At 38.3% G+C, this 26788-nt stretch overlaps 1 protein-coding gene across 3 annotated transcripts in view; it reads right to left on the bottom strand.

Annotated features, from left to right (window-relative positions):
- The window catches only part of DGKH (diacylglycerol kinase eta), a 175033-nt gene that overhangs the window by 30676 nt on the left and 117569 nt on the right, over positions 1-26788 (bottom strand). For all 3 annotated transcript variants that reach the window (XM_071805818.1, XM_065845982.2, XM_071805823.1), the window contains 14 exons: positions 26086-26188; positions 24245-24407; positions 22336-22444; positions 21894-22033; positions 19581-19665; positions 16216-16301; positions 14676-14775; positions 13131-13407; positions 12548-12676; positions 8094-8228; positions 6365-6482; positions 5706-5816; positions 5457-5553; positions 2960-3067 (listed from right to left, as the gene is read on the bottom strand). In XM_071805818.1, the coding sequence (XP_071661919.1) occupies positions 2960-3067; positions 5457-5553; positions 5706-5816; positions 6365-6482; positions 8094-8228; positions 12548-12676; positions 13131-13407; positions 14676-14775; positions 16216-16301; positions 19581-19665; positions 21894-22033; positions 22336-22444; positions 24245-24407; positions 26086-26188 (1761 nt within the window). The remainder of the gene's footprint in view (positions 1-2959; positions 3068-5456; positions 5554-5705; positions 5817-6364; positions 6483-8093; positions 8229-12547; positions 12677-13130; positions 13408-14675; positions 14776-16215; positions 16302-19580; positions 19666-21893; positions 22034-22335; positions 22445-24244; positions 24408-26085; positions 26189-26788) is intronic.

A 26788-nucleotide genomic window follows, 5' to 3' on the forward strand; every position in this document is an offset into this window, starting at 1 on the left:
ATTTAAATACTCTTATTTACTGCAGAATAACTACACTTCCTCCCAAAAGCCACAGGAGTGAGATGCCATAGACAACAGGCAAGTATGATTTTAAAACAGCAATGCTAATAGCATTTCAAATATCTGAATGACAGGGCATATTCTTATAAAGGCAGGATGGCATGTTTCAGCGTGCAGACTAAGAAATGTTTTTCAAGGCAAGATGAAAAGCCGATTCAAATCTCCGCTTGGTTAATGTCCTTCATATCTAAGAGGTACTTGAAGTTAAGAGGAGTAATGGTGTATTTTTTTCTCAGAAGTGCTTATCTTATATTCTGAATTCTCTGGAAACCAACATCTGAGTCCACACTTGGCTTTGTTAAGCACAGCTTTCATGCTGAAGAGGATCTTGTTTGTGCTGTATACAGTTATCCACTGTAAATATGAAAACTGCTTCTGTGTGGAACAAACATCCTGATATCCAGCCAAAACACCAAATTTCCATGAGCTTACACAGAGTACAGGAAGTCTCACAAGTGCCATTGCTAGCTGGTGCCCTGCGGTGGAATTCAGCCACATCATGGGGCAAGTCTTAGGCTTGACTTCAACTTGACCATTTCATCCCAATATGCAATAGGGAGCAACTACAGAGAAAAACCATCAGGAAAAATGACTCCAGTAAGAGTTTAATGGGTAGAAAGATCACCTCTCTGGATGGTACTCAGACCATGCCAGCTGGTGCCATGGGCAGAGTAAGCTGCATCAGAGACACCTGAGACAAGAGTTCCTGGAGGTGAAGAATACAAGGGTGCAGACCCAGGACTGTGTAATCTAGATAGTGTCTGCAGCAATGGTTTGGGGAGGGAGAGGATGCGGAACAGGCTGAAGGACTTTGATCCCTGCTGCCCACCAAGCCAGCAGGAGCCTTCACCTCCGTGCAGTGAGCAGTGGCTCTGGCCAGGAGGCTGAGGAGGCCTTCTCAGGGAAAGGGCTGCACAGCACAGTTGCTATATTTTGGCACCACATCCAGGTGATGTTTCCCTTCAGAGCATCCCAGGCTTGCACAGATAGGTCTTGAACAGATCGGCGTCAAAGAATAAAAGGGCAATTTCACTTGGTCTAGTGTGTTTTGAAGCAAAAGGTTTCTCCATCTGAGTTTTTCCAATTTCCATGGAACTTTTTCTGTTTTCCGCATGGGGAGGTGAATGTCTTAAAAAGAGCAAGATGGTGATTCTATTATTCTAAGGTAAAAAGTATGGAGACTCCTTGATCCAGCTTTAGCAGCTATAACTGACATCTACTGGGATAGTTCTGAATGGATTAAGAAAAAGTAGTTGTACAATTTCATGATATTTTGTGTTTCCATTTTAGCAAAAGGATGGGCAAACCACAACACAATCTGCTGTGTCTCTCCAACAGCAAGGCATGTCTGTACTGAAAAACAACCGTACTATTATCTTTTTTCTTTAATATAAAGCCAAACAAGTCTCTAGAGATCAACATTTAAGAAACAATTCCCTCCTTTTCTGTTGCAGGTCATGTTTCCAGCCTGTCTTCTGGACACTGAAAAGCCATGCCTAAGCAAGCCCTTCTCAAGTTGGTCAGCATGCAGCTGCCCTGCTTGGCTCAGTTATGTTTCAGGAATAGTTGCATCTGTCAAGGCAAGGTCTTTCTTTTGTCCTGATAAGTAGAACCAGCAGCACTTAATATCAACACCACTTCTGATGATCAGTCACTCAAGAATACACTAAAGCCACGAATTATGCTCCTAACTCCATCCAGAACAAATGTGTCACTTTGCTGGCACATCTGATCACCAGAAGACTAAGAATATCAGCAAATTTTCTCCAAGACACACACACTTGCTTTGTACTGGTATGACAGCTAGGACAGATCTTCTCTCGCAGTGAGGCAGTCCAGGGAGAAAAATAAACTCCTGAGCAGGAGCTGAGCAGACGTTAGAGATGCTTTCAAGTTATGAATATGAACATGCAGTATATAAAAACTTCAGATATCCATAGCCAAATATAAACACAACTGCCATCCCCTGACAAACACAAAAAATACGAACAAGACATTGAGGTAAGTTTAAATATTTTTTGTGACTTTTATATATGTGTATGTCTGTGTATATATAAGGAAAGGATAATAACTCACAAGAAACCACAAGCATTTCGGAAAAAAAAATCCTGAATTGTCTACATTAAAATCACAAGCTAATTTGCAACTACAGTTTTAGGTGATCCAAACCTCATACCCACTATATCAGGACATGCAGAATTAGGATAATCTGCTGATAATTACAATAGTCACACTGTGCGTGAAGTGGATGGCAGCAGTAAGACTTCTTCAAGTTGTAAGACATTTAGGTATCCACGTACCATAACATTTCTTAGGAGATATGAGGAAGAGGGGGAAAAAAGATATCTTAAAATATTTTGGAAGCTCATTGAAAATAATATTTAAAAAACAGATTACCAGTCCCACTAAATTATCAGTCACTAAATGAATCATTTCTCATTTTCTGAATCACCATCCCTTAGTCCAAATTTGAAGAACAGGAGGAAAATTCAGGTATTAACCATGAGTGATTATCCTTGTCCACCTTGCTTATTGTTAGAATATAGCAAACAGGGGAATCTGTGCTTTGAGAAACCTTATTTACAGGTATTTGTAAAACAATATAGAAAGAAACTATTTGTGTATTTTTTTATAAAATTAGTTTCTAAAAATACTGTCTCATAGAGCCAATAAAAATCATTATGTCTTATTATGAAGTGGACATGACAAAAGGCAATAGACAGAGAAAAACCATAGCATATATTTTCAATTAAAAAAATAAACAAGACAATACAGTTTAACCTCCCTGAATAACAGTTGCTATCCAAACTATATGCTACTACTATTAAATGCAAAGAGCACTTCATGGTATTTATTGCTGGTTTCGCCCAGAAGGTTAGTTTTCTTTCATGTTACTCACATCATCTTCTTTGGTTCCACCCCAGAAATTAGTCCCACCAGCATAGCTGGGAATGTTTAGCACAGCTATGCCCTGCAGACTTGGAAGGGGGATGTACTGTCCGTCACACTGTAATGGATAAAAGATCATTCAGTATATAAATAATGTGATAAAAGTAATCAGTCATTTTTAACACATGAAGCTTCAACAGAGCTGGCAGAGGAGGACAGAGTTGTTAATGGGTTTGACACAAGCCTATTCCACTCACGCTGTGAAGCAGCTCCAATACAAACCTCCATTTTCACATCCCTTATTGTGAAATTCCTCCTGCACTTAGACTATGTTCTGTCTATCTAGGAATAAAAATCTTTTTGCAATGAAAAAAGCTACCTCCCTGAGTGTACACAGTAAGATCACCATAGACATTACAAAAAGCTTCATTTACCCATTCAATGACTAGTTTTCCATCATATATTTGCACTCCTGAAATTGCAATACACTCATCATTTAGGTAAATCCATTGGGGTAGAAGGGGTGGAAATTAAAAAAAAAAATCCAAGACTATTTCTAGCATAGCCACAAAGATGTAGTTAAATGCAAGTGTTATTAGCGCTGTATGCTTGGCTTCCTGTAAAAATAACTTTACTCTCCTCCCAAAAGTGCAAAGGTAAATCTAGGACTGACCCCACAGCTGCTACCCTGGTTTGTTACTCAGTTGTTGACTTGCTCCTATGACCGTTCAGTCCTTCTTTCTAACCACTTCATCCTCCAAAACCCATATGCAACTCCCAAGTTGCTCAACGCGATCATGGGATGCTGTAGGTCAACCTACTTATGGCCAAGAGTAGATTTACATAATCAGTGAACTAGCTCTTGACTTCCAGCAGTACCATTGCCTGCCGAGGCGAGACAATGACCTCAAACCACTCCCCTGGGCTAACACGTGCCATCCTGCTTGAAGCAAGTTGAAAATAAAAGGTCATAAATGCAGGTGTCACTTTGGGGATCACGAATTTGCAGGTGAAGCTGCCTTTGAAGAAGATTGCTAGATGACCGCTAGTTGCCAGTCCCACAGAAGGATCTTAAAATCATACAAATGAAATGGAAATCCTCAGGAAATAAGGACAAAATCGGTAGCAATTTTATCAGCAGGAGAAAGAGATGCAAAATCATTTCCAGAGTATGCTTAATGCTCTTTTTATGATTTAATCTCAGCAATAAGACAGAATTTAACATTTTAATAAAAATGTGACAGTATCCAAAATATGCTGTGATATTAATAGATGCCTCACAACCACTTCTATTACAGCAGAGGTCTGCCTCCAGTTCCTGAAATTGATATTTTTAATTTCCAATACTTTGGACCTCATCACACGTTTTAGCATAAGGCTAATACTATGCAAGGCAATTTCTACTTCCTGGTTTATTTCCAGAAATATTAAAAAATAATTATAGAAAGGTCAGATTTGAATGCTTTATTGAATCTTATTTGAATCTTAGTGAAAAGATCCTTAAATTAGAATTCTATCTGCAGCATACATAACGTTCTTTCCTGTCATTATATTTGCTAACTACTGCATAATTCTTTGATAATTACTCAATCCTTAGATAACAGCAATCTTCTGCTGCCAGAGAAAATCCTCCTAGATCTCAGAGGAGTGAGAAAGAGTTCCAGTAACTTGAAATTATTCTTTCAACTTAAAAAGCTATCTTCACATAAATATCATGAACTTCCATATGAAATACTTACGATGACATAAAAAGAGAAATTACATATGTTCCCTGTCAAAATCCAGCCTAGATACTCTTTGGGTGAAAATAACTGTAACTGTCCCATTTGGTAATCATTTACAGCACCTTCAAGTTCCCAGTATCATGAAGAAAACTTAGATTAAATGGCTGAACTTAAAAGACAAAACCCCTATGTTTAGATCATTCACACTGCATTTGTTGTTGCTGTGATAAAATCTTGTTTCTTTTGTGTGAATGTCTCCAACACCTATTAAAGAACATCTCTACCTGTGTAGCTGGGCTTCTTGTGGTGCACATTCAGAACCTCCTCTCTTCTGTCAGGAATTTTTGACTAAGATAACCTGTGTGTTCTCCCTATAAGTGTAATCAAGTTTTCAGATAGTTTAACCTGAAGGATTAAGACTCCTTATCTCTTTCCTTCTGTTTAGTGCATATTTGTTTCTGTTGTCTTTAGAACCTGGTTTCCCCTTTGATGCAGTGAACATCAAGAAACATAGCCTACCTAATTTCTAATTTTTTTTTTAAACCCAGTAACTACAAGAAACATTATACTGGGTATTTTGGGATATTTAAGTACTGACATTTTACTCAAAAAAAAAAACCAAACATCTGGGGAACCACCTTTTACATAGCACATTTTTAAACAGTGCCTTTGAGACCAGCTTGGGTTGACATAAGAACTCCGAAAGGTTTCAAGAGGAAGCCCAAATTCTTCACTACACATGGTAGAAGCAAGAAAACAATTCTGCCCATAAATGAAATTTACCTCAAGTTGAACTTTTTGTTCTAAGTTCTTGTAAGTTCTCTGCAGTAGCTCTTTTGTGCCAAGAACTCCATACCACATCATGTTTTTTGTCCGACTTCTGAAAATAAGTAAAGCAAAATTCACATATTGAAATTCAGACATTATTATGCCTTGCATTGGTACGATGAGAAAAATTTAAGAAATTCAAATAGAGATAAGGAAAATAAAATAATCGAAAGGTCTTGGCTTTGTCACTGACAATTATATTACCTGCACTTTTCAGGGTGCTCCTCTCGCTTGTTATTAAATTCTAGTGAAATTTTTGCATCTAACCCAATTCCAAAGTAGTTGTTCATGACACATTTTTCTGAATACCCCTCCCTGTTAGAAGAAAAGAGATAATCAGGTGTACAGCTGGACAGCACATGGACACGCAGAGCTTTGACCAAGATTACGGCTGGTGTCAGAACAGATACCTTAACCAGGAGACGTCAAGAGATGTTTCCTCTGAGTCTCCCTGAGGAAACCCAACAGCAGTCGAAGAAACTGCTTTTATGTTTATGGGGACACTCTTCTTCCTCCACCAGGAAGCGCCCAGAACTGCTTCAACATCTTGCTGGTGGCTGAGGTTGCGTTCAGACCAGCAGTTTGGGCAGGAAAAGCCAGCTCTGAAGGACTGCTGTCCTCCTCCTCTCAGAGCCACTGGGCAATGGGCAAGTGAGCAAATGTCTCCTATTATTTCTGCTGCTGCAAGACAATTCTGCACTACTCATAACTTAAATGGCACAATCCAGCCTGTCTTCAGAACCTGACGACTACTCCCAAATGACAGCAAAACAGAAATTCATAATGGAAAAAAAAAAAAAAAAAGATTAAAAAAAGCAAACTAAAGCAAAACAGTAGATTTGGGAAAAAAAATAGTTTCTTACAGTGAATCCGGATCCGGGTCAATAAATGGCGTAGCACCAAATGGATCAATGTTTGCTAGCAACATTTTGCTAATAATTGAACTTCCTGCAATAGAAGCAGCTAGACCAGCCCTCAAGCCTGATTTAAAAGAAAAACAAACAAACAAATTTGTATTTGATAAACAGAGAAACATACTGTCATAATAAAAGCCACATACTGAGAGACAGAATATTAAATCTGTAGAGGAAATTATTATGATTCTATCTCAGTTTTTCTGTGTATCATTTATCTTTCCAGGTCTCTGACTCTCTTGAGCAGAAAGGTACTTAATACCATCATTGAGAAATTAAAAAAAAATAAAGAAAGAAAGAAAATTCAGGATTTCAGATCAACACTCACTGGCTGGCATAGTAATCAAATGGGTGACCTAACATTCAAAAAGATTACTAGAACTTTTTATTTAGTTTAATCTTCCTATCCAAACTGTCCATGATTTTCCTTTGGTCCTCTCTAAGGAATACCCTCACCATCTTTACAACTGGAAGAGTCACAGTTTAACTTAATTTGTGGAAAGGTCACATCCTTGCCATGCCTACCCTGACTAATATCAAAACCACTCTAAAAAACACTGTGGAACACATGTAAACAAAGAAAGTACTTTCTAAAAGCTTTCACTTAAATTGACCTAAAGAAAAATGTAAGCTCAGCTCCATTACGTTTTAGTGAAACTAATGAAGTTAATTAAAACAGTGTTTTACCAATGCCTCCTAGTACTAATTGCATTTTGATAAAACCTGATTTTTTTCAACTGTTTTTACTGCACAGCAGCTTTCTGTAGTTTCAGTTATCCATCTGATAAGATATGTCTACAGACACTTCTTACTCAGAGGTTTGAACCTTACATGGCTCTGTCCCTCAGCCCCTTCATAGCCTCCATTGATTAGGATCAATGATAGAAGGACCTGGGGACATCAGTGGGTGAAAACTTGGACACGAGCTGGCAGTATGTGCAGGCAGCCCAGAAAGCCAACTGTATCCTGGGCTGCATTAAAAGCAGCGTGAGCAGCAGGTGGAGGGAGGTGATTTTGCCCCTCTGCTCTGCTCTGGTGAGACCCCACCTGGAGTCCTGTGTCCAGCTCTGGAGCCTCAGTACAAGAAAGACATGGACCTGTTGGAGAGGAGCCAGAGGAGGGACATGAAAATGGTCAGAGGGCTGCAACAGCTCTGCTGTGAGGACAGACTGAGAGAGTTGGGGTTGTTCAGGCTGGAGAAGGTGCCAGGGAGACCTTACTGTGGCCTTTCAAAATATTGAGGGGGAAGTTGTGGATGCCCCATCACTGGAAGTGTTCAAGGCCAGGTTGGATGCAGCTGTGAGCAACCTGATCCAGTGGTAGGTGTCCCTGCCCAAGTCTGGGATGTTAGACTACATGATTTTTACATGTCCCTTCCAACTCAAACCACTCTGTGATTCCATGAATCTAAGATCCTGAATTGCATTTTTCATCCTCCAGAATTGAACGCAATAATTTCTGCTACATTTGATGTTGTGCCAAATGATCAGGAATCTTCTACATTCTTCTGCATTTCCTACTCTATGATACAACACAAAGATGTGTAGATGTGTATTTCAGTTCAAAGAAACTCAGCGCTCCTGGCATGAAGTCAAAATTGCTACTTGACAGCAAGCAGGAGAACAGGAGGCAAAATTAAAGTTGTGTAAGGAACAGGAGATTTCAAAATCATAATTACCTGGGCATATAATCCTAGTGTTAAGTACTGGGAGGTTTTCTTTGCTTGCAGCCAAAGCTGGAGCAGAGAAAGAGCCTGTCTGAGAATGGATACCTCGGCTTGTACGTCGATCTGGAGATCTTGGTGCAGTTTTAGCTGTGCAGAAGTAAAATAGCACTAATTAGACCTACTGTGACATTATGAAATACATAGCTTTTATAGCCCTGAAAATACCTCAAAAACATTAATTTAATCTGTTACCATTCCATGAAAAATGTCGCTCCCCCTCACACCATAGGTTTTCTTCTAAATACAGGGAAGAAAATTTAGAAACAGATGAAATGACAAGCACAAATTAAAACGAACAAGTGTGCATGGCATTCAGTATGAGGAGTTTCAAATTTATGGTTCAAGCTACTAGAAAAAACTACCTTCTATCCAGCTTCAAATGCAATAGTAATTAATGCTGTAGTAAACTTCTGAAAAGCATGGTAATGAAGTAATATGAATTTAAACTTAAATTCAATCTATATTTACTTATAAATACATATATTATACAGTAGATTACTATTTACAACAATTTTAACATAGATAGCTACTGTAACCCACAGACAATGGAAATACCTGATCAACAGCCACACTAATTGCTTCAAGCAGCTAAAATGGCCTCCCTGCCTACATCAGGTTTCTGAAAACATTTGACAAAACTCTGGCATCTTTATCTACATCCAAACTGAAAACTGCAAGGGAAGGGAAAAAGCCATATTCGGACATTGTTGCCTTCTGCAGTTCAGAGAGATTCTGGGGGACATCAGTTTCCCAGAGGAAACTCAGCAATTCCCAAAATAACTGAAACAACTTATTTGCTAAAATTCTCCAGAAGATGGATCAATAAAATCTCATGACAGATAGCAAGGTGTGGTAGCTGATGTAATTGCTGTCCCTGGGGCTGCATATGGAGGTGACGAAGAAGGACAGGCTTTGCAGAGGGCTGACCTCAGGTGCTGCAATTTACTTTCCTGGCAGAACTTGTTTCATGCAGACTGAGAGAATGAGCCAGTCCCTGCTTTAGCCTGGGGAAGTTAATCTTCGTGAAATTCAGCCCTGTCAGACGTAGCCAGAAATGGGTGCCCCACGGAAGAAAGTTTGGGTATTAGCAAATGCTTTGCTGTAGCATTTCCATGTGTATGTAGAAAGCTTTTGCACACCAGATGACCACAGACAGACATTTCTTGGCTACCTCTGCTCACAAATTGTCTCACACATTTAAACTACTTCAGCTTAGGACAATTTCAACTTTGATCACCTGAAGAAACTCAAAACAAAAACTGAAATTATTTCAAAGCGATCTGATGTATTCCTCTCAAAACCTGAAAACTAATTCAGCAAAAATAGAATGATGAGGACTAGCACCAAGAAAGCAGAAGAAAAACACCACCAGGAGTGTGGCGGGACAGAAAAAATATCCCTTTTTTGTAGCAGGAGGTGACAGCTCGGTTCATCCCAATCATTATAACTCAGCCTGAGAGTAACATGGCTGTACTGTATGAAGCCATTAATGGAAAGAAAATGTGGAGTGGGAAAATCTAGAGACAAAGGTAATAACAAGAACCAGGGTTTAGAAATAGTGTTCAAATCAATTCAGGCCAGGATTTGGGCTTCTTTTTTTTTTTTTTTTTAATGATGATAACCTAGCATGGAACAGTCAACAAAATGGCAAATTCTTCACCCTTTTGTATCCCAGGAATAAGATTACACATCCTTCTGGATGACTTGCTTAAGGCAAACACAAATTATTAGATGCAAGACAGGGCTAAGTGGGTGAAATTTTCTGGACTGTTTTATATAAAAGATTTAACAGCTGTATAACAGTCTTAGCAGTTGTCACAAAATTATGACAACCATACAACACAATGACTTGTATCTGTGCACAATAAAACACTGTACCAGTGTTAAAACATGAGAAGGAATAAAAACCACAAGTGATATCTAGCAAGAGTTATTAAATATTTAGAAGAAAGTAATTAACACATGGAAAAATATTATCTTCACCAAATGACCAGGAAGGTCCTTGGAGGGTAAAATATAATATTCAGTACAAAATTAACATTCATTTTTCATAATACTACTGAAAAGTTCACAATGCTATTCACACAGTCTGTTCTCTCTGTACTTGGGAAGGCAGTTACATTAAATAGGAAAATCAACAGAGCAGCTGCTCTTTATTTGACAGATGAGACTCATGGGGATAACTGCAATAAAGATAAACTTTTGCTGTTCATGCTCTGATAAAAACAACAGAGGCCTAATGAGTAAAACTGGTGTTTCATTGCAGATAATTGAATTCATGTTTCATGCTTCTTCCCTAAACACCTATCCACTGACAGCTTTAATATGCACTCTATTTCACACATATCAGATGTATGAAGAATCATACAGCTCCCGAACAAATGCAGAAATTGTACTACCAAGAAATAAGGGGTTTTTATATACTTATAAATATGGGTATACGTATGTGGATATTTTTATTATATATTTATGGCAGTAGGATTGGGTCATCTGTAGGACTGGCATCTTCTACAAGCTACTACTGAAAATGAGCAATACACATCGACTCCTACAACAAAGTCAAAAGGAGAGGGGCCAAAGAACAGAAAATCATTGATACAAATCTGAAATCCATTCCTGGAGAAAAGGAAATGTGAGATGCTGAATTAACAGAAGACCCAAGAAACTAATGATGTATTTCTAGGGTAGGAGCTACCGACACAGGCATGAGCTTCAGAGCAGAGCGTCAGGAGGACATCATCTCTGGAAGATCTTGCTGTGGGTTAGGGTAACAGAAGGAGATGCAAATCCCAAACAACTTTGCCGACAACTGCTTTTGCCAAAGGAAGTTCCTCGCTAAGTATCTAGAGTACGGCTTTTGCTGTTCACCAGTTATCACTATTTCCCCGTGACCTGCAGTTTAACTCAAGACCTCACCTGCAGTGCATCACTGTCCAGTTCGGTAATATGGCAAAGACTGGAACTTCCACCTATAGTAAGAAGCAGCTTTCCTAATGTTACTATGCAGCTTAAGACTCTTCAATAACCCTGACACGTGAACTATCACTCAGAACAAAAGGCAGTGTTCATGTTAGCGATGGGAAATATCCAAACACAGACCTCTGGCTGGATTGGCTTGATGACAAAATCAAGCAAGGGAGGATGTAAGTGAGGGTCCCATTTAGACAAATCATCCTTCCTTCTTCTACTGCAGCACTCACTGGCAGATTTCATAAAGGACACAAAAAGGAGAGATTTCACCCTATCATTTGAATGTGGGAATTAGTACCGTGCTATTTCAGGAGATGACTACGCTCTAGATATCATTTTATGCACAGTGACTGAACACTGAATAGACAAAAAGAATGCTACCTTCCAATCAAGCTGCTTTAAACTAAGATCACTCTATATTCTAATTGCTTTGTACAATCATTGATACAAATCATACAACTGATCACTGATAGAAACAATACAACTGGGTTCTTTATGTCGCATTTTAAAACCCAGCATGGGCTACCCACACACAAATGCTATTGCCTTTTCTTTGGAGAGCAACCTGCAGAGCCCAACAGTGAGGACAGAACAAGGGTCCCACAGGAAAGCAGAAGCACTCAAACAGCAGCAGCTGATAAAAGTCAATCGGACCAAGGCCAGAGCAGGTAGGGGGCTCTCCAACTTGAAAAGCAAGAGCACCTTGGTATAGTGGCTTGCTATACAGCAGCCGATAGCTGCAAGGAATCAGTTGGACTAATGACCTGTATTTGGGAAAACAATGCAAGAAATTTTTCATGGGAATAAGCTCTAGGATACTGAAGACTCTGGTTCAAATTTCTGCTCTGGATTAGACAAATAGAGAGGGTGACCTTAGTACTGCCATGCCTCAGGAGACTTCCATGCTCCAGTTTGTCTTACATTCTTTCCTGCTTTATGCCATTCCACTTAATATAAAAGACTTAAATTTCATTCTCTTTGTTCCACTAACTGTCTCAAGGTAAGTTCCCAGCTGAGACATCAGAGTTTCATTGTCAACACAATGTTTCACACAATTTGAAATGACTGATCGAAATTCCTGTAATGTACCTTAAAACACCTATGACTGAGACATGCTATTGCCACCGTTACGCAGGCTCTGGTCTTTGCTCAAGTTCATGTAGGAAGGTAAATGTAACCATTGGATTAAATGCAAGAACTTCTCTCCCCAACAAATACCTTCTCAGCTTTGTAAATCCATTCTAAAAGTCAGTTCACCTCATTTCCTGCATTTTTCCTTCAACTTTATCCAAGTTTATCCAAAACTCTTAAAATTTATGACTAGTTTCCAGTGAAACAACATGCTAGTATCTTTAATTATGGAGCCAACTATGCTCCATAACACAACTATAAGGAGACAGCATAATTTAAGATTATTGTACTCCTAATTTACTCACTTGATGGAGACTCAAGTTCCTTTGTATCTTCCTCTTTTTCCTCTTCTTTGGATTCATCCAATTCTTTGCTATATTCTAGTGGGGACTGGTTCACTTGTTCTTCACTATGAGCATTCTGCTCATCCACAACTGCTTATTAAAAAATAACCAAACAAAACCAAACCAGAACATTTCAAGATATTAAACCAAAATCTGCATAAAAGGTAAATTAGCTTTTTTTTTTTCTGTAGATTTAAGTTTAAAAATATTAGCAAAAGATTTCTATTGCCAATTCAGTGAGAGTCTAGTGATCTTTTGCCCATTGATAACAATTTGCTACCAGAAACTTTAATTTTGTGGAGGATAATAGTTACAAAAGAAACACACATATGCACACATATGTGCATACATATGTATGCATACATGCAATCATCAACACCCAAACACGCTGCATGTTTTTTCCTTGCAGCTTGTAAAAAGCACGTAGTTTTGTCTCTGTGAAAATGTAGAAATCAAGCTTTAATAATTAAAATTTATGACAGTAAAGAAAAAAACCCTGCATCATTATTCTATCAGTAAGGATCAAAACGTTGCTGATGTGCACCTTTTTCTGCTTGTTCAATGATCTGCCTCACCGCCTTCTTCAAGCTGTTTGCCCGGAGCATTAACTGTTCCCTCGGTTTGAAGAGTTTCTGGGTGGAAGACTTTGAGACACACTCCGCTAATTGCTCTTTACTTTCAGACAGGGATTCTTCACTTGAAAACTCCTCTGCTTCTTCTTCCACAATGGGGGGAGTGATGCCTGGGAGAATGGGAGCAGCTTGGGCTTCTGTGTGAAGAGCCTGGAGCAGTAGGTCTAGCTTCTCATTTAACTCGGTGCACTAAGACAAAGTGAAAAAGAACATACACACACACAGAAAAAAACCCCAGTGACCATGTGAACATTTTCATGAAATTAAATATCAGATTATAGGGAGGGATCTGATTTCTCCATGCGGTAGGATTTAAAATTGTCTGTGTCTAATTGTCCATGTAAAATCCAAACCCAGGTTCAACATTTTGGAATAGCGTGAGTAGGCCTGCATTGTTTTTTGCAGACAGATCTTGTGACACCTAAGGAGATGAGAGCAATCATAACAAAAAAACCTCCACCCTCACACTAAAATAACACACTGTGCTAATCTCAGCCTGCCACGTAAGCAGGGTACTGATTAGATCTTACTCCTCCACCGATGGCCAGCAGCACAGAAAGAACCACGACAGATGTACCCATACCATGCATTGTAAGAAATTATGGATGCTCAGTACCCCAATTTGCAGAGATAACCTACGGCCCAGCTGTTTAACTGAAAACACATAGTGGTTTTGGGCTTGCTTTTTGCAACACAGCTGGAGATTTAGGCAAGTGAGCTGTCACAGAGCAAAGAGGCTCAAGCCAGAACCAACCACTGTCAAATACCTCTACCCCTGACTGGGCAGTTGTTCTCTAGGTACACTGGAAGAGAGGTGATTTTCTGTCCTTAAGGGAAAGGAAAACAACACTGTTTGGCCCTGGAACAGTAAAAAAGAAAATTCATCTTCTAAAATGTGCAATGAATAAAAATGTGAACCAGGAATTGCCATTTAGCAAGTACATTTCCTGACTCTGGGATTGTTCATGAATTTTTTCTTCTTTTCTTTTCAGCTCACGTAAATTTTGTGCCTCATACCAGATCCTTCTGGGGCTTTTCAGCGCCTTTGCAATATGACCTCTACAATTTACAGCTTAAACCATTATCTTCAACACTGTAATCTCTCTTCCCTTTATTCTCCCGGCATATTCTCTCTTCGTTATCCCATTGTTTTCCTGTAGCTCACTTAATCCCTTTCAGAGAAAAGTGTAACTCCTAATGCAAAATTTATCTCTATGTACATTACCATGTACTTTATCCTTTCGGAAGGAAAAAGAAAATGTAAACAGTTTATAGAGATCTTAGAGTTTAAAGATAGTTTGGAAATAACCGTTCTGTGCACTATGAAGAGAAGATTTTTGAAGTCACTGGTTGAAATGGAAGCCAAACTGGGCATCCTGGAGAGGTTTAAAAATTACACACCTATAAGTTATAACACAAAAACACAACTGTAAACCAGAAAATAGTCATTGTCTTACTTTAATGGCCATGGTATCAGCTTCCTCTGCATTTTCCATAGGCTTTTCATAAGTCTTCCCTATTTTGGCAACGAAGTCTTTTACAGTTTCACATAATATTCTTCAAATAAAAACAGGAGAGGGGAGAAATCAAATTAATTAAGTAGGTATGTTTTGAATATTAAATTTTGATGGCAATTGGTTTATGTGCATATTGCAATACACCGTTCTTGTTGGAAACTGAACTCTGATCAGACTTGCAAAGAAGATGATACTCTTTTCTACGGCTTGCCAAAGTCAAGGAATAAGCTTTGAAACAAAAACCCTTTCCCCTTTCTTATTCCAGCCTTTGCACACACTGCATCTAAGTCTCCTATTTCTAAGAAATTAAATAAACACGACTAATTTTACTCATTCCCTTGCTTGTACACCTTCCAGACCAGAGTTGTTAGCAAACTTGCCTTCACTTTGTTAACTTCAAACAGAGTTTTAAAAGCTCCTGTGGGAAGATAAGGTCTAGAAACCATGGTGAAAATCTACTGACTTTAATGGAGCACATCTTAGACGAAAGCATCTGGCCACACATATGCCATCGTGCTGCCCTTGCTTTCGAACTCGAGCTGACCACAGAGGTTGCAATGGATTTTCATTGTGTAAACCAGAGAAAGACTTGGATCTTATTGCCTGTACTGTAGACAGACAGCAAACTCACTAACGAGGTGTGGATAACTGCTTAGTACTGTTCATTTGGTTGGAAGTTATTTGACAGAAATGAAATAGATTTAACAAGACACAGACACAATGTTGAATTTGGAGTTATAGTAATATCCTGCAGTTTAATTTTCAACATGTGCAACCAATGTATACTTAAAAATAAAATCTTATTAACTTGGTTTTAGCAGAAAAAAAGAGACATGATATTCAGATGTATTTTTGAAGATACTGTCACTGGTCTTCTGCATATCGCAATATATAGAAGTTTCTTCACAGAGAAGATATACACAGAATACCTCTTATTTCAGATGATGTCCAAGATTTGCCAAATAATTATATCTCATTTTTAAGTGTTTCAGTTTTGGGGAATATAAACCTGTTTTCTGAGGCCACTATTTATTGAATTGATATAGACAGAGCTATGACAAAGCTACCTAGCTGAAGTTCTGCTTCACATTGGTGAAGTTGTTTGTCCTCTTAACTATATCGATATGCATAAAATAAAACAGAAAACAGTTAACATTAAATAGATCCCACATTTGCATTAGTAACAATAAATTTCATATTTAAGCTGCATACTGACATGGAGTGATTTAAACCAACTTTATATTATTATGTGATTTTAAAATAATGTTGATGTGTTTACAGTTAACATATCCATTACAATGGCACCACATAGAAATTCTGCAGAAAAAACATCCTTTCTAAAACATATACATCAACATAGATTAAGCCAGGCCAGCTGGGCCAGCCATAAGAAAATCAGGCTTACACAGAAGATTATTATGGTTATGATGTTATACAGGGGATTTATGTCACACATCGTACATAAAACCCATCAACTCACTTGGCAGATGATATGACAACTGAGTGCTGATCAGAATTGAGAATTTTTGCAAGATGAGCAGCAACTGAGTCCTCATAAGCAGATATCTGAAAACAGAGAAAAAATACTTCCATTTCCATGCATTTCAGCAGTTCAACACCAAGTAGTAAGTTAAAATGCCTCCAAAAAAAACAGGATTTCCATTTCAGATCTAATACAAGGACAAACAGCTGGCAATGCAGATTCTACCTGCATGCTGTATTGTATGTAGCAGATTTTTAATACTCAAAGTGCCACTGCATCTAAGAACTTGATACACAGTTCTTTTCCTCCTGTAGAGAAAACAGTAAGTTATTTCTGGGTTAAAAGTAGTCCATGAGGCATAAAAAATTCTACCATCTTTTTAGATTTATCACAATCAAAATTATTACAATATAATATCTTTTATTTCTAAAACAAGCACAGTTTCCATCAAACTAAACTGCTCAACTAAGAATAAAGCAAACGTTTGCAATTACAATCCTGAATTTTCTTTTCACTGTCAGATGGGCTCTTACTCCCCAAGTAATCCCCACTGACAAAGGCTGCTAAACTGGTGTAATGTTTTCAAAACCTATTCTTAAGGAGCAAACCATTTAGGTCTTAGTCTTTACAATAAATTTTGGCAGAACAAATGTGTGTATTGTCTCTTTTATTGCATGTAAGAATTATAAACCCTGAAATACTCAGGCAAAGATTTGGAACGGATCGGATTCACACCTTCACACACTATAACCTGTCTTAAAGCAGGCATGGACCAGTTTGAAGATCAAATTCTAACCAAATTCTAAATATAAAGCTAAAAATAAATGCGGTTCTGAATTTTTCTGACAGCTTCTTTTAAGAATCTCTGAAAATCTCTTCATGTGTGTGTGCTCTTGATATGGAGCATGTAGATGTACTTTTTTTTTTTCTCCTAAAACAGAATCACAGAATGTCAGGGATTGGAAGGGATCTCAAAAGATCATCTAGCCTAATATCCCTGCCAGAGCAGGAACACCCAGATGAGGTTGCACAGCAAGGCATCCAGGCGGGTTTTCAATGTCTGCAGAGAAGGAGACTCCACAACCCCCCTGGGCAGCCTGTTCCAGTGCTCTGGCACCCTCACTGTGAAGAAGATTCTTCTCATATTTAAGTGGAACCTCTTGTGTTCCAGTTTTCACCCATTTACCCCTTGTCCTATCACTGGTTGTCACCGAGAAGAGCCTGGCTCCATCCTCATGACACTCACACTTTATACATTTATAAACATTAATAAAGTCACCCCTCAGTCTCCTCCAAGCTCAAGAGACCCAGCTCCCTCAGCCTTTCCTCATAAGAGAGATGCTCCACTCCCTTCATCATCTTCGTTACCCTGCGCTGGACTCTCTCCAGCAGTTCCCTGTCCTTCTTGAACTGAGGGGCCCAGAACTGGACACAATATTCCAGGTGTGGTCTCACCAGGGCAGAGTAGAGGGGCAGGAGAACCTCTCTCGATCTACTAACCACCCCCCTTCTAATACACCCCAGGATGCCATTGGCCTTCTTGGCCACAAGGGCACAGTGCTGGCTCATGGTCATCCTGCTGTCCACCAGGATCCCCAGGTCCCTTTCCCCTACACTGCTCTCTAACAGGTCCTTCCCCAACTTATATTGGAACCTGGGGTTGTTCCTGCCCAGATGCAACACTCTACAACTTGCCCTTGTTATATTTTATTAAACGCAGCCTAATTGTAGAACTCTGACAATAAATCAGTTTTCATTTCAAAGGAATAAACAATATTTAACCATCTGATCTGTAAGAACGAACTACTATTGTTCAAATATCGGTATAAAATTTCTGGAACCAAACCAAGTGAAATAACTTTCCTGAAACTGGAGGAAAGAAAGATTTATATATGTACTTTTGTTTACTTTTTGAACTGTGCTTTAATACATCAACTACTGTAGGTTTAATCATTATTTTTAACTCGAGAAGCTATGTAAAAACATTAAAATGAAGATTGAAGAGGGTACTCAAAAGAAAACAGCTTTCTCCAACTCAGAGTAATAGGAGGTAACTGTAGCCTCCAGAACTGATTTTCCAAAAAAAGAGGTTTTGTATCAGCAGTTCCTTCCATTTTCAGGAGGGGCTAAAAATAGTTTCAAAGCCAGAACTAAACAGAACAAATGTGCATTGTTTTCTTTACGAGATGAAACTTGAAAATGTTAACAGTTTTGCAATATTAGAGAACATGAAGCCTGGGTCTGACTTTGGTAACAGAGCTGTGTACAAAGCAACCCCATTAACATCTCAGCCAGCGGAGCCCCAGCCTCTTTGCTTCTCCATATCCAGCAAGCTGTCAAAGGTTATAACCTCTTTCCAAATTAAAACAGCCTGAATTGTTAAATTTTTCAAGAACTTGCTGATTAATTATTGTTTCTCAAGTATTTTTGAGCTATAGTTGATTTGCATTAACTTTCTAAAGGAATATATTATTTTCTCATCTTCAGTCGGACTTGCCATGCCAATTAATTCGATTAAAGCATCTCCCTCTGTCTCAAAACCAAAACCTCATTGGATAGTAAAAGCACAAATCTAGTCTGAAAGACAGACTAAATTTTTCTTTGACGTCACTTACGATTTTCAGCTCTCTGAAAAAACGAGAATATTGGTTGGTATCACTTGATCTTTTATAAATGGCAAAAAGCTTGCTTCTCTCTCTTTTTTTTCTCTCTCTGTCTTTCAGAACACAACCCTCTCCAAAATAGAAGGTTTTTTCAGTGCTTATTCCAAACTCAAGATAGCAAACATTTTGCTTTTACAGCTATTAAAACTTACTTTCATATACTTACATAATTACACTTTAAATAATAGTATTATATAATAACACAATACTCTATCATTATATATAATAATTATATTCTTATAAAATAGTTATATAAATACAGGATTTTGTTATATAAGAATAAAATATGATATTATGTCCTTATAGATAGAATAATATATAGGGTGTTTCAAAAGATGGACCCAGTTTCAGGTAGTGTGTCATTTCAAATTGGTTCCATATTTTTGAAACAGCCTGTATACTTATATTTAGAAACTAATATATAAGAGATATTTATATAAAAATATATATTTCAGCAAGAAGTTTTTCTGACCACTCTGCTGAAGATTCCTTACCCTCATTCATTTTTGGCAAATAATACAGAACTGGAAACCCTGATTATTTGAGATACACACCATGAACAGACATTAACTCAGTTCAGTTAGCAGATCACAAAACATCTCTTTCTATTTTTCACGTGAGTGCTTCTATTATAAATATCATAATCCCAGAAGCTCACAGTTAAGTATATAAAGCAACAAAACAAAAGTAAAGGTTCACCTGGCATTCCTCTGACTCGTCTGCAGTCACTGGAAGAATAGAAGGCTTTGCTGGTAATTTCAGTTCATATGACATTATACTCCACCTAAAAGAAACGTAACAGCTTTAAGTTTCCAGATTATTAGTTTTATCTTTTCTCCAACATACCAACAAAAAGAAAACTAAATGTCACACCAACTGTTTAAAAAATAATAATAATAAAGCACCTGAATTTTTAATTGTAGCTAACTGAATAGGGTGAAATAATTAAGCCTAAAGATAATAATTGGTTTTATTGCCTAGGTTTTTTGTTAGTGATTTGGTGACGAGCCTTCTTTGTGAGCAAACTGTGGGACATTCAGTGCAGGCAACAAAGATTTTCTAGCAAAACACTGACAGTATAAAAGAATTTGTGCAAACTAATTGCAGAAGTCAAAGGAAAATATATGCATTCCTAGGGAAAAAGCTCCAAGGTGACATTAGCTTTTCATCTCAACTAGGGGAGGGAGGCATGAGAACCAAGCAAATGATGAAGTATCTTCATTGACATATATATATATATATATGTTTTCCTCTGGTAAAGGACAGTACTTGACAGCATAGATAGTATGAAACCACTAACAGCAACATCCTTCTAAATCCTGCTGAAAAGAACAAGTAATCGCTGCAGGTGGCCTTGGGAGCAAGTCTACAGAAATTAGAGCAAAAAAAAAAATGACACTGAGGTCTTTTCAGTACATAAAAAGACAAACCCGATTTAATCTATGAATCTTTCAAAATACCCAGGCCAACAATTATTTCTAAGCATCAGTAACAAGCATTTCTCTATATCTGTAGAAAAGCTTAAAATAAAACAGGACTTGTTTCTGTATTTCACAAAAACCCTAAAATAAAATCCTCTTTGATCACATTCAAGTGTTTGTACCTAGAACAAGAATAAAAAAAAGACACTTGAGAAAAAGGAACAGAGTATGAAATACCCCTCTCAAAACCAGAGTGTTACACCTTCATTGGAATGACACAACCACCACCTCCTCTGACTTTTTTAAAATTGAGATTGCTCCCTTGCTTCATGGATGAAAACAACACAAAACAAGGAGTGGGAAGACCTCTTAGTTTTGACTAAGAAAATGCTTCCAACAGAAATAGTAGTGGATCAAGCCAAAGGTCCACATAGCCCAGCATCTTGTCCAGAGCTGATGCCTCGGGTAGTTATGTCAAGGGTGAAAGCACACGTTGAGAGCTCTCCCCACATCCAAGAACAGAGAGCTCAGGTGCTTCCTGAATAAAGATGCTCCCTTCAATAGTATTTATTAGTGAACAAGGAGTCTGTAAAACAGCCCTAAATGGTTTTGAATCTATACAAGTTCTTAATGTTTACAACTTCCTTTAAGAGGCAGCTCTGCAGCTTCATCAGTTATCACAGTATCACAGTATGTTTGGGATTGGAAGGGACCTCGAAAGATCATCTAGTCCAATCCCCCTGCTGGAGCAGGAACGCCTAGGTGAGACCGCACAGGAACATGTCCAGGCGGGTTTTGAATGTCTCCAGGGAAGGAGACTCCACAACCTCCCTGGGCAGCCTGTTCCAGTGCTCTGTTACCCTCACTGAGAAGAAGTTCTTTCTCAAGTTTAAGTGGAACCTCTTGTGTTCCAGCTTGATCCCATTGCCCCTTGTCCTATCATTGTTTGCCGCTGAGAAGAGCCTGGCTCCATCCTCGTGGCACTCACCCTTTATATATTTATAAACATTAATAAGGTCACCCCTCAGTCTCCTCTTCTCCAAACTAAAGAGCCCCAGCTCCCTCAGCCTTTCTTCATAAGGGAGATGCTCCACTCCCTTAATCATCTTTGTTGCCCTACGCTGGACCCTCTCCAGCAGTTCCCTGTCCTTCTTGAACTGAGGGGCCCAGAACTGGACACAATATTCCAGATGGGGTCTCACCAGGGCGGAGTAGAGGGGAAGGAGAACCTCTCTCGATCTACTGACCACCCCCCTTGTAATACACCCACGGATGCCATTGGCCTTCCTGGCCACAAGGCCACAGTGCTGGCTCATGGTCATCCTGTTGTCCACCAGGACCCTCAGATTCTGTAATCTGTGGAGAACATGCTTCCCAGTTTCACCAAACATTCTCCCCTCTGACTCTTCAGGTAAAAATGCCATTGAAGACATGTCCCCATTACTGTCTTGGCCACCCTTACAACTATGATCTGCACTCTAAAAACCAAAACTGAATGTTAAGTCTCTACGATGGGTTTAGCCCATCAGAAACCCAGACGAATACAAGTTTAATCTCATGGTAAATCACGTATATGCACAGTTAGGTTTACCTGTCTAACATTTTCGTGCTGGCTCGTTCTAGTTTCTCCAAAATCTGAGGAAGTTGTGTATCATCATCACAGGATCCTCCCCAACCAAGGACACGAGCAAGGTCATTTCCAGTACCAAGGGGTAACACTCCTAACTGACACTGAAACACAACACAGGCACAAATCTACTATTGAAAAGTAGAAATAAAAAGCACAAACTATTACAAATGCTTGTTAGTTCGAGCAACAAATGCTAATTATACAGTGGGTGTTCGAAGCTTTTAAATCAAACTCTACAATCCCAATACAACTTGCCCTGTTTACACCAGTGAAAATTTTCATTGAACAGTAACTATTGAGTTTGGCCCATAGACAGATACATGACAAAGAACTAAGTCAAGGAAAAGTAAGCATACAAAAGTTTAGTCAGTATAGTCAAGGAAAGTTAAGTATACACACTTGCCTGTTTGTGCAAGCTGAGCTTATCAATTTCTGACAAGACCCAACCCACGCTCCCATCGCCACCACACACGAGAATCCTGAAGTTGTCAAACTTCTGAAATAACCGCAAACTGCAGAGAAAACGTAGCCTGTTAGAGCCAGTTACGTCCATTGGCGAGAGAGCAGTTAAATTCATTAGCAACCATTACATGAAAATATGGTGCATGGCACCTTTATGGTGGTTGTTTCATGGTTCTGGAGCATGTGGATACAACCAACTACTTAAAAAGAAACCTATCTGCAGCCCATCAATTGCTGTATATCTCACTTACACTGACATTTCTGACAAATAACATGCCAAGTTTTACTTAAAAAAAGAATCCCTTGATATTGTTTTCAGGATTTTATTGATATTATTTTTAAAATTTTATTAGTATTTTCCTAAAACTTTCTAAGCTATGAAATTGCCACTGCTCTATGCTTCCCATGTCAGTCAGAAGCACAAGGCGCCAAAGGGGAATTTTTCACTAGAAGAGATTAAGACACCACAACAGAATGTGCTCCACAACACGGGTGGGCTTTTGCCAGCACATGACTAACCAAATGCAAGGACAGTTGGAGGTGATTACTACACATAAGGTGATCATGACAATATAAATCCATATAAATACTAGAATGTCACGTTAGATCCTTAAAGCCATATTCTGCTTTCACTTTCTATGGCTCTTTCTCCTGTTCTGTGACTTTTAACAGCTAAAGGATATAACACTTGGGCATTCCAGAAAAGAAGGACAACAGAGACAAGAACAAGCAGAAAGGTGAGACACAGAGGAAAGGGGAATGAGATGTGAAGAAACAGCCAAGAAGTAAAACCAACAGGGATTTAAACTTAAAAAAAAAAAAAAAAGTAAAACTGGAAAGTAGGAACTCTTAAAATAATAAAGATACTTATTTTTAATGCATGTTATTTTCCAGAATATGTATAATCACAAAATTATTTATAAAAAACAATGTATTAAGTTCAAAAGTTTTTGAGGCATTTGTATTTTTTCTAAAGAAAATTATGTCACTTGTATACAGTAGACAGATAGCTATTCAGAACTAAAGATGCAGATTTTTGAGGAAAAAAATGTTGATACTAGTACAATTTCTCCTCCCCGAGAAAAGATAGAAAACCTCTTAAAATTACATTCCCTCAAATAATTCACCTCAATTTTTCAGACCAACTAGAAAAAAGAAGGCATGAATTTGACCTTCATGAATGAGCAAGGATGCTTGGGTTGTGGCCACCACTACGCAAATTTCATCCCCATCTCTCCAACAATCAAGCCTTAGATTTTGTAGAATGCCTCATAGTTTTAACTCTATTCTTGCTCCAAATATTGTGAGATACACATTTTCTTGACCATTTGCATACGTTGCCCACAACCATATTTTGAAGTTTTCCGAAGATAAATGTTTTAGTGTAGTCGTCCCTCAGCCACTGCAGACTCTTCCCCTGACATTTGTATTCAGCATTCAAAAAGATACAGAGCACATTTAGACAACAGGTTTATTCCATAGCTATTCACAACAAAATTACAGAAAAATCTGAATTACACATATGAAATGGAAGAAAAGCACCTGGGCCATGATTTATAATGGTTTTGAATATTACCAGATACCAGAAGTCGAAACTAAACAGAAAAAAAATTGGGCCGATGGGGTTTGGTTTTGAATTTTGAAGTGAGCTTTTCTAAAAAGAAAATATCATTCTGAAATCCCTTCACCCACCAGAATTCATCCTGAAATTGTGTTATGTATTATATTTTAATTAAGAAGTAAAAGCAGATACTGGTGATAGAATTATAGCAACAAGGGACAACACAACACTCTACTTTGCACTAAATTTCCTTGCAGGAATGATGGCTCAAGATTTCCAAGGTCATTACCCTAAGTGAGGTCCTCCATTCATTAAATCGAACACCTGAGCTGGATTTAACGACTGTTTGAATCGACGAAGAAACTTTACTCCCTGATTGTCTCCACTCTTTGAGTTAACAAAAACTAAAAGAGGACTGGCACAGGATGGCGGGCATGTGGCTTTCCAGAAACCTGCGAACATAGTTAGAAAGAATGAAATAAATAAGGCTTTCTAATATGGACAACACAAAAAGAAATCATGGGAAAGAGGAAGAAAGAAATGAAGGACAAAAGCAGTACATTTTATCATGCATATAATGTAAATGCTAAACTGAATATTAGCCCTGCAAGGAAAAGATAATTGCTAAAGATTTACCAGTTCATTTTCCTCTCTCTGGTATTTTCAGTACCTAGCTTTAGTAAAATCCTGAAGACAATAGCTTTATTGTTTTTCTGCAGTGAGAAAGGTTACCCTTCTAGCATACTTTTCAAATCGTGTCTTCACAGATTATCACATAATTAAATATATAGTTCAGTTACAAGTGTTTGGTATTTATTCTGCTTTTTCTTTAACCTTACTGGGCTGAACTGGATCATTCACGTCTGTATGAGCTTTCTAAGACTAGTCACAGATTTTAAAAGCTACTGTACTCAGTTGCTCCCAGCTGAGACTGCATGAGAATTTCTTTACTGAAGCCATACTATTAATTATAATAGAATCATCAAACAACAGACGTTCAGTTGTGATCCAAAGCTTACTGAAGTCAGTGCAGGTCTTAACTGATGACAGCAGGCTTTCTGTAAGGGCCTTAGTAAACATGGCTAATGAACACTGTTGTCATTAACTTGAGCAGTCCATGGAAGTAGTGGTTTCTTCAAAATCAGATATTACAGGAACACGTTTTGACATTTGTTTCAGGCAATAGTAAAATAAACATGCTGGTTTCAGTTGCCTAAAAAACCTACTAAATCTACACATAAAAAATTGGCATTAAAGAATGATAATTTAAATCCACATTATCATAATGTATAATTTAAAATACAGTTTGATTATTTAAATGCCAAGAAAAATAATTTCAAATATGGAATAATCCTCCTAGCATGAATAATAAGCAGCATGATGCTCTGGTCTGAGACACCACATAGCAAGTAATGAGACATGAGTGAATACATACAGCATGAACAACCACTTTTACTAACTTCATACAATAAAATTCATTAAATTGTGTTAAAGGTGTTGGTCCACATTTGCCATCAACACAAACTATAAATTAAAGCAGTCAGATTTCATGATACTCCTTATTAAATCCACTCCCTGCCTTTACACACCATCTCCCACTGCTCACACATCTCCATCCCGAGCCATCAAAGAGCACCTCCGAGTTCTGAACATTTGCTGTTTTTTTACCAGTGTGTTGCAGGATTCTTACACTGCTTCTAGTTAAAAGCAATTTTAGAGAGGCTATGGAAGCGGTTCCTCTCTTTAGCCTGGTAAAGCAGCTGTTGGATCTGAGCCATTCAGCTAGCTTACCTCTGCATAAAGCAAAGTTACCTATAATTTGAGAACTCTTAGAATGAGGGATGCATGCCAGGCATCACCCCACTTCATCTGAAGACTCTGTTCATTCACTTGAAAAGTTTCCAAGGGTCATAAATAAAATGGGAGAAAACTTCTAGTGGAGAAACTTCCAAAAACATTTTTTAAATCATGTCTGTTAAATAATCCTCTAAAAAGTCATATGGAAAATTACACTTTTCTTCAAATTTGAAGTCTGCATCCACCTGCTCAGCAGGATGATTTTAGCCTTGTTTAGTCATACAGGCACTGCAAGTCCAGAGCTACCACTGAACACACTACAATACTACGTACCATCAGAGTCTATACTGTTTAGTGCTGTTGGAGGTATGATCGATACCTTACATTGGCCAAGTGGACATTTACGTGGATATAGATCTTTACAGGCAGTGTGAACCTACAAAACAAACAAAAAAAGTTATTAACTCACAGCGGAATTTTGAGGTGGGAGTATAAGTGATACAGTATTTACGTAACAAAAACAGACTAATTCGTAACATCTAGGTCTAGAAGGAAGAAGAGCGAGACTGAAAAAAAAAAAATAGAAGTGTTAAACCATGAAGGCTTGTGTGCTGGTTTGACTGAAAATGAGTTAATTTTCTTCATTAAGTTAGAAAACTTTCTTTTTCATAGCTAGCGCAGTCCTTATTTGGCCTTAGTTCGAGAACAAGAAGATAACACCACAGAACAGAGTTGTTTTTAATTGCTCTGGTCTGAGAGCTAGGGACGTTCTGAGCACTCTGCCCACAGATGTGAAGCATTGAGGAAGGGGGGCATGGATGGGGCAGAGCTTGACTGACATCCAGACTGATCAATAAGAGTATTCCATCCCATTAGCATCACGCTTCATGTTTAAGGGGAATCGAGATGTTCAGGGCTCTTTCTCCCTTCTTGGCCTTCTTCAGTCTTTTTGTCAGAGCCAGGGGAGTTCTGTTTGGGATGTTTAGTTTAACCTTTTAGCATTTTGCAGACACCTCTGGGCCTTTCTGCCTTTTCC

Source organism: Patagioenas fasciata, chromosome 1 (assembly GCF_037038585.1).
Source record: "Patagioenas fasciata isolate bPatFas1 chromosome 1, bPatFas1.hap1, whole genome shotgun sequence".
Lineage (NCBI taxonomy): Eukaryota > Metazoa > Chordata > Aves > Columbiformes > Columbidae > Patagioenas > Patagioenas fasciata.